General features: G+C 42.1%; 1 protein-coding gene across 1 annotated transcript; it reads left to right on the forward strand.

Moving 5' to 3' along the window:
* Positions 1 to 6682: 6682 nt before the first annotated feature.
* Positions 6683 to 16915, forward strand: RFT1 (RFT1 homolog). The gene is made up of 13 exons (XM_065749682.1): positions 6683 to 6745; positions 6898 to 6983; positions 7122 to 7238; positions 7449 to 7638; positions 8254 to 8355; positions 8961 to 9095; positions 9766 to 9844; positions 10077 to 10127; positions 11381 to 11511; positions 12633 to 12777; positions 14133 to 14238; positions 15484 to 15733; positions 16562 to 16915. The coding sequence occupies exons 1-13, from the start codon at positions 6683 to 6685 to the stop codon at positions 16724 to 16726; spliced, it is 1620 nt and encodes a 539-aa protein (XP_065605754.1). The 3' UTR covers positions 16727 to 16915.
* The last annotated feature ends 570 nt before the right edge of the window (positions 16916 to 17485 follow it).

A 17485-nucleotide genomic window follows, 5' to 3' on the forward strand; every position in this document is an offset into this window, starting at 1 on the left:
AGCAAATCTATTAGCTGTGCAGGCCATTCAGTAGCTCATTCACTTCATCTTTTGATAGAAGAAAGGACTGCAATGCTCTTGGGCTCTCCCGTCCTCCCCACTCAAACAACTGCTTGCTGGAAACCCAGACAGTTGGAGATAGGCAAGGCGTTGCAGCACGTTCCTTGCCCATAAGCTGAAAGTTTGTCACAGAACACCTTGCCAGTTTGTGCCGTGGAAGTGTTTACAACCCTCTAGTATCACTTACTTCCACTCATGAACTTTAATAGTTTAGAACATTTTTTCCCCTTGATCTAGAGTTCCATCTCACGCTCCAACATTTTTCCCCATGCAATTATCTGGTTACAAGTTCAAAAATGGAAAGTGTTCAGCTATTTTTGTCAGGTTTTAGACCCCTCTGCCTTAAAACAAGGCAAAACGCCCCCGGGCAGCAGTGTGCTTTTTTTCCCCTTTACTTTTGCAGCTTAGCATCCCTTCCGACTCGCCTTTTAGGAGATGGCTGCAAAAAAAGCTGCATTTCTTGATTTAGGAGGAAACAGGAAATATGCTATACAGATAGCACAGCATTGCCCACTCAGACAAACACCTGCAAGTGTCCAAACCATGCTATGTGAAGGCAGCAGAGTTTCATGCACAAGCATGTGTTTAAAATAGGATGAGCAGGAGCACCCACTCCTGGAAGGAGCAGAGGGATGGGAAGAGCATAATCAGAATGAGCACAAAGCCTCACAAGCAAACTCTGACTGATAAGTTACTTCTTCATGCCTTCCTAACCACTCTCTTTCCTGTCTTGTTCCCTTCTTGCTCATTTTCAGAAAAGATGAAAACCTTTCCAACATTTACTACCGAACAACATCCTGATAGCTGCTTCACAGTAATTTCAGCAACTCCTCCATCTTTCATGTCAGTTCAACAGTGATTATCATTAGTGATCCTGGATGTGGTCCAGTTTAACTGAGACACACTTCATCATCAAAGGACCAAGTTATTTTATGCTGGTAGGAAGCATATCAGCAACCTAACAGGCAGTGCAGAAAAAAGCACTTCAGAGGTTCATAGGAAGGAAAGACAGAATGCAGGATCCAAAACTATGCCTTTACAAAGCCAGTCCTGCAGTGAGGTAAGACATCTTCTAAACATGAGAGGGCAGGCATGTAGCCAAAGAAGAAGAGTAAGCAGCAATGAAACAGACTTTCAGAAGAATCATGGAAACAAGACCAGGAAACAAGGCAAACTTCACAAAGATAGAAGCGACGACGGGTTACAAGGGGGATTAAGCATAAAGAGAAAAAAAAATCTAAATCTTCTGTTAGTAAATCTTTTCACCTCTGATGACTATCCATTTGCCTCTTCAGTCAAAAAATATCATAAGAGAACTACACTAGTCTAGTTCATAGAATCTACAAAGATTAATTCAACCCTCGTAGCCACATTCAGTGCTAGGTAATTCCTCTTTGTTCACTACCATGCATATACAAAAAGCAGAAGTATGAAGTCAGTTCAGCCATTCTCCAAGAAGTCGTAATATAACAACAGTTCTCCTTGGTAAATCAATATGTATATTGATTTTTATATATATAATATATATAATATATATAACTATATTGATTTATATATGTGTGCGTGTGTGTGTATATGTGTGTATACATATATACATATAAGAAAGTTAGGAAGAAACTGCTAGGAGAAAAAGGTAATAATGGAATCCATACCCAACTTCTCCAAATAAATGAACCAAGAGTCACACCATTGCAGAAGAAAAAAGCCTGAAAAAAAAAACCAGGTGCTTACCTGAGAGCAATACATTTCATGTTGAATGACCAAGCCATCAAACTGAATTTCAAATGAAATATTTCAGGTTGACAAACTGAGTGTTGAATCCTACAGTCTTTCCCATTCTAGGTATATAAAGCACAGGGAAAGTGAAATTGTGCAAACAAGGACAGGCAATTCAAAGCATACAGAAAGTGTCAGGATGATAAACCGCATATGCACAGAATCAAATCAAAGTTAATGGCCACTAGCTAGTATTCAACTAACTTTTGTTTTGATTTTCCTTCCATGTTTCCACCTTGCCTGCTCAGCTAATAAAATTGCAATCGTAAGTGTGAAGCAAAGGCTCAATTTGATCTACATCAATTATTATGACTTTATTGTGACACACCAGTATTCAGCAGATCCCACAAGGCTGGCTGGGTGCCTTAGAAACAATTAAGGTTTGATTGATCTAACTCAACACAGTACAGCATGTAAAATGTTCAGGGACATTTGAATAATTCTATTATATGGAAGAGATTACTGCACAGAGATCATTTAAAATAAACTGTCAAGTTACTTTAGTAAATGTTATACACAATTCCAGTCCTATCACGGTAACAGTTATGTAATTGCTTTACAAAGTAAACTGATGAAAGAAATGAACTCTTGCAGCAGGCAGCGGCTGAGTAATCACACGTACTGATGCAGTTAATGGTGATCCTCCATTTATTTCTAATCACAGCTTACATTTATACCATTCTAGATTACAGCATTCAGTGGAAATAGCCCGTGCATAATCACAGCATCTGATTGGTTCACAGTATGCAACCCTGTGCCTGTTATGTTGGCTACAGTTGTTCCATCTAATTGTTACTCTAGCCGAAATGCGCATCTTCTCCTCCTATCTGGTAAATGCCTTTCTGCTGATTTACAGCTTCTGTTCTGGTCTTGCCTTGTTCTACTTTTCATACAATAGCAACCTTTATGGCAAGGATTGCTCACGTCTTCTCAAATATCCCCTACAAACTCTGACTAATACGTGGCACTACAGGGCCGAAACAGTGAAATCGTGCCATACATTTTTTTTCTACCACTACTTGTTTGGGTTTGGTGAGTTCAGGTTACAACTGCAAAACCGAACAAGAAAAGACCTCCTAAAAATAATTTTGTTTTGCTGGCTACAGGTGACCTCAACAGGGGTCAGCTGTTAAACAGAGAGAACATAACTGCTCAATTCCGTGGTTGCAAAACCTAAAGACAAAGACACCAACAATATCACAAATGGTTGCTGGCATTTGTTTTGGTTTTGTTTGTCTGTTGGTGGTGCTATGTGTGTGTTTCTCAGCACTTACATGATACTTAGCTGCCACACACAGAAGGAGAATTTATTCAATTTTCAAAGGAAGGTATTCTTCACAGTTTTCTTCTGCAAAAAAAAAAAAAAAATATATATATATATATATATATATATGTGATTATTATTATTACTATTACCTGATTTAATTTTGGTTACAGCCTGAAGTTTTAATCCCCATCCCAAACCACGTCACCTACAGGGAATTTGCACTCTTGCAGGCTGTCTGAAATTGACAGTGCTGATCAGCAAACTTGTGGAATTTTGTTCAATTATATTTTTGTTAGAAGCCAAAGGGCAAAAGTAGCCTATTGCTCCAAGCAGCTGGATGCAGTGTGCCAGGGATGGCCTGAGTGTCTGAGAGCAGTCTCAGCACTGTGGCACACTTGCTGTGGCAAATGCAAGTGACAGACAGGATGTCTCACAATCATGAGATCACTAATGAGCCAAACAAGCACGATAACAGGCGAGTGCATCAACGGTCAGGGGCATCCAAGGGGATGACCACCCGACGGCCTGAAGACACATGCTGCTGGTCGTGTCAGTGCTGCTGAAAGCAGCACGTGTTAAACTTGCTAGCATTCATTGATGAATAGCTCTGCAATTTATCTAGGTATCAGAAAGAGCTGCATCTCTGAACCAAGGAGATAAGGAAGTTATGCTGAATCTGCGTACCAAGGGAGCAGGAGATCTTCCTTGGAATCAGTCACTGAATAATTTAACATACCTCTGTGAAACTTTGGCATATGTTACTGTATGTAAGCTGAAGATCTTCTGTGTAAGCTGTACGTGTAGGAAGCCAACCCCCACGCATCCAGTGCTGATACAAAAGAATGCCTACTTTCTAACACTCCAACTTGAGCCTTAGAGTTTCCTGATTGACTGATTTAAGGTATCAGAAGAATCTAGAAAATGTTTTCCATAGCTGGCAGAGCTATAAAAAGCAGTGTCATCACTAGAACCAGAGGGTGGAAGAGAGGAAAAAAAAGCAAAACCAAAGAACAGCTGTCAATACCGACATCGGCCTGGCAGCCCACAGGCCAAGTGGGCTAATGTCAACCTATTCCTAGGGAACAGTGCAAAAAGTATTCCCACTATTGTCACTTTGGACCACTTCACAGTAAGAACAATGGGAACAATAAAATCACTAGCTGTAGACCCAGTGACAAGCATGCTCTAACTAAAATACCCTGGATCTAATTGGCAGCAACTTGCTTTGTGGTTCACCTGCTCGGTGCTGCAAGCAATGCTCCAGCTCATCTCAATGCTGGTACAAAAAGCAGTCACCAGCACCTTTTGTTTTGTAAGGTCACAGCTTTCTCTGAGGATGGAATTGTTTTTCTCCCACTTTAGAAGAGGACCGGAAAAGTTGGTCATGTTCCAAATAGGAATTTGCTATCCAATGGCATCAATGCTTTAAATTTGCAAGTTCCAAGAAACACATTTTTCCTAATTATTTGAATGCTTTCAAAAAGGCAGCTGCTAACAACAGCACAGAAGAACAGAAGTTATACTGTTATAGCCAAAACTCTGAAAAATGCCACGCTCCCTTGTTTCTGGCACAAAGGCAATCACTCAAGGACGAAGCTAAGTTTCTGTTATCACAGTTTCTGCTTGAATAGTAAAATGCAATTACTAACCAGCTCCAGGAAGCACGGTGAAGGAATAAGACGGGTCTGGATAATCAATACAATTGAGGGAATTAATTAAAGTACAGTACAGCACGAGATCCCTTCATGTCTCACGTAGGCTGCATTAACTCAATTTAAGCTGTATAAATAATTACAAGAGTTTAAGAAACTTTAGTCACAGTACTAAAGAATACTGCCTGTACAATCACAAACAAAACTGAAAATATGATAAGGAAACAGAGCTGTGGGGATCTTGAGGGGGAAACTCTTACAGAGAGCAAGAAAAAACAGCTCCACCTGCTGTCTGAGAGTGTAAGTATTTTGTTCAAATTTACCTCCCAAGCGTAATTCTAGGGAAATCCAGCTCTTGTAATCCACAGAACGATAATCAAAGAGGTATCATTACAGCAGCTCTGCTCTATTTTTCCATTTCAATGTTCACAATATTACTGGTGGTAATAACAACACTCTCCACAAAACACAAGTTGTGTCACAACCTCTTTACTTTCGCAGGCTGAATTCCATGCCAGCAGTGAATTTTCTAGTGATAAAACAATGTTAGTTTCAGCTGCAGTATTTCTTCACCTAATTCAAAGCTGCAGGAGGGCTAAACGGTGTCCAGTTCTGGGCTCCCCAGTATAAAAAAGACAGGGATCTCTTGGAAAGAGTCCAGTGCAGGCGCTACTAGAAGTTATCTGTCAGACTGGTTTTCTGACCTATTTTAGGGTATTGCAAATTGGAATTAATGTTGCTTTCCTTTTCCAGTGGGTGGCAGTTGAGGCAAAGAGAAATATTGATTTGCTTGGTATTTCATATAGATGTGCACTGAAGGCATGCAGAGTGAAGCCAGAACTGGCCACCCCTTAATGGCTGACTGGTCTCTGCTTATGTCACATTCTTTCCTTTTTTATTGCATCTCCTAGCTGGGGAAAAGGGCAAATCAAAGGAGCTCTTTGACCTGGATCTGTTTTTAGTTTCAATCTCTTTTGTGTGTATTGTTCTGTTGCTTATTTCCTTCTTCTCTTACTGCTTTATAACTATGAGCCAAATCTGTGTCTTTAGAGTTTTGCATTATTGCCTCCCTAATTTCCAAGCAGAGAGCTCGCAAACACCTTGAATACTGCATTCAGTTTGGGGCCACTCACTACAAGAAAGACACTGAGGCCCTGGAGCATGTCCAGAGTAGGGCAACGAAGCTGCTGAGGGGTCTGGAGCACCATGCACCTCCTCGCTGGGAAGCTGCCTGAAGAAGAGGGTGGGCAGCACTGTTTCCTCTCCTCTGAGCACAGCCCAAAACACGAGGACTTCCTCCTGCCTCTGCCATTGCTCTGATTACTGCAACTCCGCGTCCCGCTCCCTCCTTTTTACATGGGTAATCCTTTCCTTGGGCATTTGGAGGCACAGAATACAAAAGAGAGCTGTTACCCGTGTTAGTGCCGTTCTTGAAACTTAATTCATAGGATGCACCCCTCTGTTGCACACGGTCACGATCAAGTGTCACCTTCTGAGCGTCGAAACAATACCATCGGCACAGAAGGGCCGAAAAAACGGTCCGCACAACGCTCTTCTCATCTCCTGGAGAACGAAGCAGCCACAGCCTCTGCTGGCGGACAGACTGCGGCTGTGCAGGAGCGCGAGGGTTTGGGGCTTTCTTTCCAGCTTCTCCCTTGATCCCGATTTGCACTGCCGCTCGCGCTCCGTCACGAGGAAGCCGAAATCACGTCTGCCGCACTGTTTGCGTTCCCCTGCGGACGCACTTCCCAACAGCCGCTGGCACACACAAGGACAAGGACGGTAGCTGCCGCCGAAGTGCCGCGTCCTCCGCAGCGGGCGGGGCGGGGCGGGCCGGGGCGGGGCGGGGCGGGGCGGGGCGGGGGCCCGGCCCCGTCAGCATTCCCGCCCCTCGTGACGGGCTCAGGGCGCCATTCCCGCCGCGGCTATGGCCGCGCGTGCGGCGCTGCGGCAGGCCGCCCGTCTGGCCTCCTCCGGCGCCCTGCTGCAGGTGCGTGCCGCCCCGGGACCTTCGCGCCCCTCTCCCCCCGCTTCTCGCCCCGCTCGGCGGCTCCTGCTGGAGTCGGCCCGGCCCCTCCGGCGGCTCCTGCTGGAGTCGGCCCGGCCCCTCCGGCAGCGCTTCCCGCCCCGCTTCCTCCGCAGGTGCTGTTCCGGGCGGTCACGTTCGGGCTGAACGCCCTCACGCTGCGCTGGCTGTCCCGGGAGATCCTCGGCGTCGTCAGCGTGAGGTGACGGCTCCGTGCCCCGTGGCCATGACTCGCCTCGCGTGGCCGCGTTTCCTTGTCTCGCCCGTCGGTTTTGCGCGCGGGGCGGGCGGAAGCAGTAAGCCAGGGACTGATGTGCGTTTCCCCTCCCGCCTCCTCCAGGCTGACTCTGCTCTATTCCACAGCCGTCTTCCTGGCCAGGGAGGCGTTCCGCAGGGCCTGCCTGAGCGGGAGCGCGGAGCGGAGCTGGGCCGCCACCATCAACCTGCTGTGGCTGACGTAAGGCAGCAGGGTGGGGGGGCTGGGGGGGGTGGGCTGGGGGGCTTGTGGTTGCGGGGGGAAGCTCGCAGCTGCACACCGAAGCTGGTAGTCACGACAGAAGGGAATTCGTCAGGTCTCTCCTAAAGCGTATACCGGCCTGTCAAGATTTAAGCAGATTTTGTCTTTTCTCCTGAAACAGACGTGACAGCTTCTGCATTAACTTTACAGAGTACCCCTTGGTGTTTTTTGGTCTGTTTTCCTGGGCTTCGTCTGGCTGCACGTGCTTGAAGTGCCCGACCCGGCTGTGGTTCCTCATTATGGGGTTGGTGTTGTGGCATTCGGCCTTTCTGCAGTCGTTGAGCTTCTAGGAGAACCGCTCTGGGTTTTAGCCCAGGCTCACTTGTTCGTAAGGCTTAAGGTTAGTAAGCTGAGTGCGTAGGGCTGTGTGTGTGAGAGAGAATGATCTTCTGTCAAAGAAAACGATGTAAAGGAAGTAAAGAACAGGTTCCTGAACTAGATCTTTATATGCTGAGGAGGATTTTGAAAAGTAAATAAAATTATGGGCTGCTTAATGCTGCACAACTTAGTTGTAACATATTAGTAACACTCAATTTTCTCCTGTTTAAACATGGAAATGAAATTTATTTGTGAGTTATCACCTTAATGATCGTTAAATACATAATCGCGTGTGTTAATTGGTGGGGGAGGCACATGGCTTCCACAGTTCTGCTTTTCACGGTTGGTGTGAGATTGTGAAAGGCAACAGTTGAGACCACAACTGCATCAAGCAAAATTTATTCCCACACAAGGGTCTGGGGAAGTGCAGTGGGGGAATTGTGTACCATGGGATTTGAGAAAGTACAGAGACACTGCAGCCTAAGATGGCCAATGCAACAGGAAAACTGAGGTAGTCACACTACCTTTGAATGCCTTATATTCCTTTGTGGACTATGTGTGAAACTGAAGTGCTTTGTGTTCCTATAGGTGGTTCAGTTGGCAAAAATGAATGCTCTTAATTTTCTCTTTCTTATAGGTAATTGCTGAAAGCCTTTCGATAGTGTCAAAATGCATTTTGACAGTTATTTTAGTTATCCTTTATCCACAGTGGGGCCTTTACATTTTTTCCCTGGCTCAGGTAAGTTTTCTGTATTCTTTCTCTTTATAAATTCTTACTCCGAAGTGTTACTTGCTGCTGCCTTTGACATTTAGCCTGCAAATAGCACTGGGGAGGTGAGAGAACGTTCCTTTGAGGTTAAGATTGAAGTAATTAGAGTTTTGGTGATGGTTGTTACTGACTTAGCGTTTTGACCCCAGTTGGTCTAATGGAGGTACAAGAGAGCACCTCTGTTGTATGCATAAAGGCAGGTTTCACAAATAAGGTTGTTGTTTCATATATGCTTTAGCTGTTTTTGAAATGTCAACTGTTTTTTACCAAATAGTTTTTTTTAATTTGACTCGACATAATCTCTCTAAAAATACTGGATAGAATGTGAAAACAAGTTGGGAAAGGACTGTGATGCTGATCTACTGATTAAATGAAATTAAAATTGACAGCATTTTCTGTGGGGGGAGGGAAATCACAGTCATGCCTTTAGCTAGTTTAAAATTTGACAGGAGTAAGAACTACTTACTGCCTTCAGTTCTCACAGAATTTGCAAAGCTACCACGTGGTTCTACGTTTGCGAGTTGGTTTTGTTTTACTGGTGGTTTTTGTTTGTTTTTATTTCCCTGTATTTTCAGCTTTTATATACCAGTGTTCTGGTAATGTGCTATGTGATTTATTTTGCAACGTTCTTGGGATCTCCTGAAGCAACAAAGAAGTCATTTCCAATTACAAGAATGAAATCTCTATTACCTACCCTGATGGAGGATAAGGTAGGTTGCACAGTTTGTTCTTTAGTCTTTGATGAGGGAACTTCTGAAAACTACTTGGAGGTGATGGAGTTAAATGTGGAGTGATTTTGAGGTTATTTCTACTCTTGGCAAGTGTGACTAGTTATGAAAAAGGGTTGCATAAAATTCTGTTTACAGTAGATCTGTTAAAATCCTTGTCAGAAAACCATTGTGAAACTGGAGCTCTTTGTTTCTGGGGCTTGTTGGTTGACTTGTCTTACAGTAGCTTTGCACAAACAGTTGGAGAGGGAACTTTTGCAGTGTTAAAGGGGGTGAGCTGGTATTGGGTAGAAGGCAGGAGAGAATCCAAAGCCATCCTATAGAGCTGGTACTTCAACTTCTTAGAAGAAACGTGGTGGTGCACAGTATCCTACAGATACTCTGAACTCTGATACCCTCTGAAAAAGAAATGGAGCAAAGAAAGAAGTATTTTTCCACAGGGGAGAAAATCAACCAGATCAGAGTGAAGTTTGTACTTCAGTGTGGTGAGCACTTATAGAAGTCATCTGTAGCTATGACATTGTGAGCTCTCCTCGTTGGTAGAGTGGTTAGAGCTGACAGAGCAACACAGTGGCTTTCTGTTTTGTGTTTCTGCTCTGGTTCAGTCATGCTTATCATGTTTCAGGATTTTGCTGTTTGTTTGTTTTTGCAGACTTTCCTTAACTGGAAGGAAGCACAGTTGGCTTGGAGCTTCTTCAAACAGTCCTTCCTGAAACAGATTTTGACAGAGGGTGAGGATTGATGTGTGGGCATGTTGGAGAAAGGCAGCTGAATAGTGTTCACAAAATGGACACTGAGCCTGAAAGGCTGGGAGGGGATGGTGTTCAGGGAGCAGCGCCAGCAGATGTTGCCAACCCAGATGAAGTTATTGAAGGTTTTCGGGGCATTACTGTTAGCAGTGCCTGAACGCATACTGGGAATGATGTAGGAGCTTGTCCTTACTTCTTTCTTTTTAATTTCTAGGTGAACGATATGTGATGACTTTTCTGAATGTGATAAATTTTGGCGATCAGGGTGAGTGTGGCAATGTTGTGGAGCAGTGATGTAATTTTCTAGTTGTTACTTTTAGTCTCTGAAAATATTAGAAACGAGTGGAAAATAACATGATAATGTGCAAGGATTTTAAAGCCATTGGGACTGTGACATTAATTTCAGTGAATGATGGATAAACCAATATAGGGAAAAAAAAGCAATTTATTTGAGGATCATGGAAAGAAATTATTTTCCTTCAGATCAAAACTTTACAGTTGCATATGTTTTGCTGTGTATCTTTGTTTCTTTTCTTAAAAATTGGTAGTAGGAGGTATGGTATCTGATACATTACAGTTCTTTCTCTTTACTCTTTGGATCCTATCTTTTTCCTTTGGAATCTGTGTTAGCTGTTACAGCAGGAGCACCTCTTAGTAGCATTAAATCTCCAGTGAATGTGTTCTGTGAAAGTACAGTGTGGTTACAGAGTTACGTATAGCAGCAGCAGTTCAGATGACAGCACTGGTGACACCACAGGTCTTAACTTGGGAAGGGAAGCAGGCTGTAATTGCTGACCTGCTGTTAGAAGTTTCTTGGCTATTTTGAATTTATTTACTGGCAGTAGTACATTCTCCCTTAAGCACAGACTTCATATGCTTGCTGCCGGAAGATTCATCCTCTTCTGGTCCTTCTCCCAAGGAGCAAGTAAGCTGCCTCCTACTGCAAGGGTCTTTTAAAGATGGACAAGTGCAAAAATGCTCACATTCTGGAAATGTTAAAGTTTGAATCAGAATCACTTGAATCAGTCAGAATCTTGTGTTATTTCACTGTGAAGTTATAAAGCATTTATCCATATGCTGAACTTCATGTGCTTTTACTGTCTGATGTCTTAGAAGATTTAGAGCAATACTTGGTGTCTTACTGAGTCTGAAGTGCTGGTAGGATGTCACCTAAGGTTTCTTGTTCTCTTCAGTTGAAAGCAAACAGCAAAAAAAAGAAGCCCCTCAAATTAATTGTGCCTTAATTAATTGAGAAAGATTTCTCGTCCTCTGTATCAGTTAAACCCTTACTCTCCTGTTCCCATTCAGAGAACAGATTCTCTTTTGTCTGGATCTTTTATTATCTTCCTCTTCAGTAAGAACTGAAGGGGGTGTTTGGGGATGTTGCTAGATTTGCATTAAGTTCCTCTGGTTTTCTCTTCGTTTACCAGAAACGTGAAATAGGAGTTTGTGTTGCTGTTGGTCCTGGAATTGTGCCAGAAAAAGGTGACAGTTTGTTGGTGTCTTTTGTTTTTAAAGGTGTGTACGATATTGTGAATAACCTCGGTTCACTGGTGGCCAGGTTCATTTTTTTGCCTATTGAAGAGAGCTTTTATGTCTTTTTTGCTAAAGTATTGGAAAGAGGGAAGAATGTGAAGGATCAGAAGCAGGTATGTTTGTTAGTATCGCTTCTGTATGAAATGCTTGCCTTCTCTTGGAGATAGTTGAATCATGAATGTGACTGGTATGTGTGTGCATTTAAATTTTTGAGTATAGAGATTGTTGAAATGGAAGGAAATTTGAAATGGAGACCATGCCAAAGGACTGAAAAGCAAACATAAAAAGCTAGCAAAGCAAGAGTTGAGGGATGCAGTAGCATAATACTGTTAGAATCCTTTGCTCTGAACAATGTGATGTAAAGGCTTGTGTGCTGTGTATTTCCAGATGTGCTGAGGCAGTTACTGTAGGTTAAATCACAAAAGCATTCTGTGGCAAATTGACACAAAACCACTTGACAATATGTGACTGACTTGAGAGTATGACGAGCTGGTAAGCACAGGGCGCTTCCAGACGGCGCCGTCTGCAGGAGAGAGCTGTGGGATTTTAGCTGGGCTGTGGGGTTGTGTGCACAGTAACGATGGTTACATGAAGAAGCTTTTGTATGCTCTAGTTAAGACATTCTTGATCAGTTGGGAAGGTCACAGTCAGACAAATTCATGTCTCACATGAATGGTGGGCTAACAAAGGCGTATCTGTGTGTGTTTGATACTGGACAGTTGGACTGGATGATCTTATAGGTCCTTTCCAACCTTGGTGATCTATGAATCTATACCTGGTGTGTTTGTGTGTCCAGCACACCTGGCAAGATGTTTGACTTCTCATAGGGTGAAGTTGCTCATGCTGCTGTGGCAAATCTTGCAGTCCAACGAAGCAGTGACAGTGTGACCCTTTTGGTGATTCAGGCTGTGACTTTGGGGAAATGCTGTGCTTTTCTTTGCTATTTACTGGCTGTGAACAGGTGCAGCTGTTGTGTGCCCTTTTCCTTAAGCCCTGAAACAGAGCTGTTTATGGCTAGAGTTCTGCATATAACAAAGAGAATAATGAATCCATGAGCATTGTTGGAAGCTAGGACCACATGCGTAGGTGTTTCAATGAGAAAGAATGCAAGAAGGGATTAAAATTATTCTGCCAGTGATTTTTTTTCCCTGTGGATTAGTTTTTCTTCGCGAAAATAACAGTTGTGCTGATTCTGGTTCATGTAATTGATTGCTGGTTTTTGTTTTCTCTCCAGGATGATGTTGCTATGGCTGCAAATGTGTTAGAATTGCTGTTGAAGCTTGTACTTCTGATTGGCCTTACCATCACTGTTTTTGGATATGCCTTTTCTCAGCTGGCTCTGGATATTTATGGAGGTTCGATGCTCAGTTCTGGAACAGGTAAAAGGTTTTAGATCTCCAGAACAGAAACTGCAGTTCTTGGGGTCAGTCAGCTTTCTATCAGAGAAAAATCCCCTCAAGTTAAAAGAAGCTTTTAAGTACTGGTTCCTAGTGTGTGTTTTGAACTGAATTACGCTATGTTGTCACGGGGCCTTATTTTGGTAAAATTATTTAATTCCTTTGTCCTGCTGTAGATCCTTACATTTAGAATATTCCAGCTGTAGCATTCTAGCTAGTGGAGTTGCCTGTAGGGATGGTTGCAGAAGATGGAATAGTGCTCAGTAGCAGTATTAGTGATACTAGGAGGTTTACAGGGAAGGAAAGATAAAGAAGTTGGCTTTTCATATCTTGTGTCATGTGTACCAGCATGGCTACTCGCAGTCATGCAGTATCGTCTAACAGCAAATGTGCTGCAGTGAGGCACTCTCTGCTTTACCTCTGTAAACTGCTGACTCAATGGATCGATTCGAGTCAGTTTGATACTAGTTACCACTGGGGCTCATCAGTGCTGCGTTACTCTCATCAATAACAAACAGTGCATCTCTCACGTAAGATTTCCTCAGGTGTATTGCACAGGATGAAATTAGATCATAAAGTACTGGATTGTTCAAATAGGAGACGTGTTTTGGGGAAAGCTGTTACGCATGGACGTGATGTATGTGTACAAGCAGTTCTTCAGAAATGCAGCTTTTTAACACTAACTTGTTTCCACAACCCTGCTAGTTGCTCTTCGTAGGCTTTTGTTTCTTCTGTGAAGCTATCACCTTGTCCAAATCCAGCAAGTGCTGCTTCTGTAAGAGCATCTTCACATATGTAGGCACTTGGAGCTGAAAGGAAAATGATTTCAAAATCTGAATGGAGAATTTTGAAGTTCCATGCATTCTTTACCAGTAAAATCTGAGCATGTTGTCTTAATCTAGCTCAGTTTTGCATATGTCGGGCAGCCTTGCTGTTTTTTCTTACATTTGTATTCAAGACATGTATTTTATTGCTTTGAACACATTACAGTGTCTGTTGGTTCTTTTTCACAAATATCTCTACAGTGAAGGAGTTGGTTTGTAGTATGGTAGGGAATCCCATTTAATAAAATAATCACTGTTGCAGTGGAGATCTCTTATGTTGGTAACTGCTACTATCTTGTATTTCATTTTTGGTTTTACTTTGCCTTGTTTATTCTATTTGTGTTCTTGTCAAGATGTCTAGACCATAAGCTTCATTGAAGGAGCATGAAAGTTGCTGTTATTGTCAGTGATAATGTTACAGCTTTTATCGTCAAGTGTAAAAACAAGGTGGTTTTGTAAAAGAAATAATAAGCTATTCATCCTCTTAATATTATTATCTTTGTTTTGTTTTAGGTCCAGATCTTCTCCGGTGCTACTCTTTATATGTCCTATTTCTTGCTGTCAATGGAGTAACAGAATGCTTCACATTTGCTTTGATGTGCAAAGAAGAGGTAGACAGGTAAAGAGGATCTCCTGTGCATTTCTGTAATTATCTGTATGTGATATGCATGAAGCATGTAAATGGGGAACAACTGTTCAGCTTGGGTATTTACCTGGAAATGCTTTTCTTTTACTGCAAAACCAGTTTCTTTTTGGAGTCATTTTAAGGTCTGCCAGGTGCACAAGATGGGCAAGAGCTCATATGGGAGTTTTGGTTTTCATATACTTGTATTTGTTAGATCAATTTCTCATGATTGGATAAAATGCTCGGTGCATCTTGCACTGTAAGAAGGCCCTGCCCCTTGAAACCCAAACTGCTTGTTTAGGTGTGCAGATCTTGGTGTAGACGCTTTAGTAAGTGTTTAAACGTTTGGGTAAGAAAAATCCAAAATGAAAAGGTTATTAGCTTTTGGTAGATAGCTAACTGGGAAAGAAATTTAAATGCAGTCTTATTTACTATACATGTACTTGAACTGAAGTGCTAGCTTTGAAGATGGGCTGTTATTAAAAATCCATTAAAATCTTGCAACTATTGAAACTGTATCTGAAAAGTTTTATGCATCACATTTGGAATGATCTAAGTTAGGCATGTGAGTTCAGTGCTTTATCTGCCTTGAAGAGAGCATTGGACTAAACGACTTCCTGAGATCTCTTCCAGCCTGGATGTTTTCCTGGTTCTCAGTTTGTTCTGCTGTATTGGCTGTAGCCTGATGGCTGTCACTGGACTTATTTCACTTCTGTACCAGTTGTCCGTTGTTCATTACATATTCCAATTAAATTAGGCCTTTTTTGGGTCATTAATTAAATGAGATCGCCTAAGAAATTGTTTTTATGCTAGCAAGGGCTACTTTCATCTTTTTTTCCAAGTATGAACTTCTCTTCAAAGCTGCTGTTTGGAGCAGGAATTAAGTGTCATCTTATGGAGCATTATTTTCCTTCAATTACTTGGTAGAGTAGGAAAAAAAAATCAATCAATAATCGCTAATTATTGTTACGAAGTTTGGTTTTCTGAAGTGAATACACAGATGAATAGTGAAACAGACTTCCCTTTGCTTAATGTAGTCCTTGCTTCAGCTTGCTGAAAATATTTTTAATCCTTGTAGTGTTTATTTTCCCTACAGCTTTGTTCTCAACCTTGCTGTCTGTTATGAGATGGAAGTAGTTGTCACTCCTGCATATTTTAGAAGTTAATGATTTTTATCTTTTGAAAATGCGTTTAGTATTAGCAGCTGCATTAATTGTTTGTGTGGTTTCTTCTTCCTAGATACAACTTTGTTATGCTGGCCTTGTCCTTCATGTTTCTGTGCATCTCTTATTTCCTGACCCGCTGGCACGGCAGCGTTGGCTTTATCCTTGCCAACTGCTTTAATATGGGTATTCGGATTGCTCACAGCATCCATTATATCTATGATTACTTCAAGGAAAGCTCCTACAGGCCTTTGACAGGCTTGCTCCCCTCACCATTTTTAATACTTGCTTATATCATAAGTGGAGGCATCACTGCTTTTTCAGAGGTACGTGTCTGTCTCAAGATTTTCCTTTCACTGAAGGTTTGTCAGACGATTTTATTACCAGAAGAAATATTGTTAACAGAGAAGGCTTATGACTGTAGCTTAGGAGATTTCCATTACAGGCTTGCAAGGCCACATATAATTAAACAAAGACATGTAATTATATTGATCTTCAGATTTGTGCCTGCTACACCTTTTCCAGGAGGCAGATAATTATTTACCTAAGGAGTAAAATTGTTCTGCTGTCTGTCTGTAAATGTGTTCTTGATAATTGATTGTGATAGCATAAAGAAACAAAAGTGGCTCAAAACACACTTATTGCTTGCATTGAGGTTACAGAATGGTAATTGCACAGGCCTGTTATTACAGAGATGGTAACGTTTCAGCATGCAGAAATCTGACAGATGTAAATCCATGATGACTTGGAAAGGAGAGCTTTATTTCTGGAGGTTTCCAATGGCCCTTTTGTTCTGAAAGGGAGCTGAATAGGTTGGGGCAAAATGGCAGACTTGTGTGGACAGCATCAACTGTATCTCAGTTTTCCTTATACATTAATGCACTTGCCATGGCAAATAACTTCCACATCTATGAGGTATACACTGAATACTCAATTTCTGCTGCTTGGCTTTTTTTTTTCTTTTTGTAAAGAAAGCAAGTGCTGTGACTAGGAAGGAAGATTTTTTGTAGGATCAGTGCATGTGCCATGTTCACCATGATGGTCATGGTGGAATGCTCTCCATGAGGTGCTGGACCTCATGTTTTAGTGTAACAGTTTATCTGCCTTATGCTGACTAGTTTTCCTTCAGCTGCTTGTTTCCTTTCTTGTTTTAGGAATTCTTCTGCTGCGATAAGGGTTGGACAGCAAGGCTGATTCACATCAGCATCGGGGCACTGTGCTTTGCAGCTACCACTGTTACGATGTTCTGCACAGAGACCAAGCTGGTCCACTTTGTCAGAAGCCAGTTCCTCTCCCAATATATGAAGAAAGGAACATGAAATGCTTGTTGGCAAAATAATTCTTGTATCCACGTGGGTTTTTGGTTTTCTGGTGTTTTTTAACAGATCTGCATGGGAAAAGGTTTCCTGTGAATTTGTTTGGAGGTATTGATAACGACAGTATAAAAGGTTGCTGACTAAGCTAGTCCATTCAGCAAAAGAGAACTGAGTAATTTTCTCTTCGTGCATTTTTTTTTAAGCTTTTCCTCCTTTGGTTATGTAATGCATCTGCCTGACATAAACTGATTGCCAGAGCTGATGTGGGGAGCTCCCACTCTTACTGGTAGGGAGTACATATATGAAGGCGCTGTATGGCTTACATCTTAAATTAAGATGTAATTAAGAATGCCCTGAATGAGTATTGTGGGCTGTTGAAAAAAGTTAGAAAAGAAATGGTTTGACACTTGAGAAACAAAAACCAAAACCTAAAGCAAAGATTAGAGCAAGGACCAGTCACAAGGTAACTGTTACCAAAACAGAACATAACTAACTACAGGTGCAGTGAACTGCAGTCACACCAAAGCTGAAGCTGCAGAAGGTGGACTGAAACGTGATTGACTTCAGTCCTTTTCTGTTCATATCTGAGGTTATCAATGCAATTTGGAACCAGTTTGTCTCCATGAGGATGTCTTGTTTTTTCTGCAAAGTGGTATGTTCTGGATGTTGAATAAAGTTTCTTTCTGGGTTTGTGCACCTTGGAACTCTTGCTTTTGAATAAAAAAATGCGTTCTTACCAAGAGATTTTTCATTTGGCTTGCT

Source organism: Cyrtonyx montezumae, unplaced genomic scaffold (genome assembly GCF_038088225.1).
Source record: "Cyrtonyx montezumae isolate F1298 unplaced genomic scaffold, pur_monq_1.0 scaffold_6, whole genome shotgun sequence".
Lineage (NCBI taxonomy): Eukaryota > Metazoa > Chordata > Aves > Galliformes > Odontophoridae > Cyrtonyx > Cyrtonyx montezumae.

Coding starts and splice junctions, on each gene's coding strand:
- RFT1 (XM_065749682.1), top strand. CDS start 6,683: ATGGCCGCGCGTGCGGCGCTGCGGCAGGCCGCCCGTCTGGCCTCCTCC. Junction 6,984..7,121: donor CTCGGCGTCGTCAGCGTGAG/GTGACGGCTCCG, acceptor CGCCTCCTCCAG/GCTGACTCTGCTCTATTCCA. Junction 8,356..8,960: donor ACATTTTTTCCCTGGCTCAG/GTAAGTTTTCTG, acceptor CTGTATTTTCAG/CTTTTATATACCAGTGTTCT.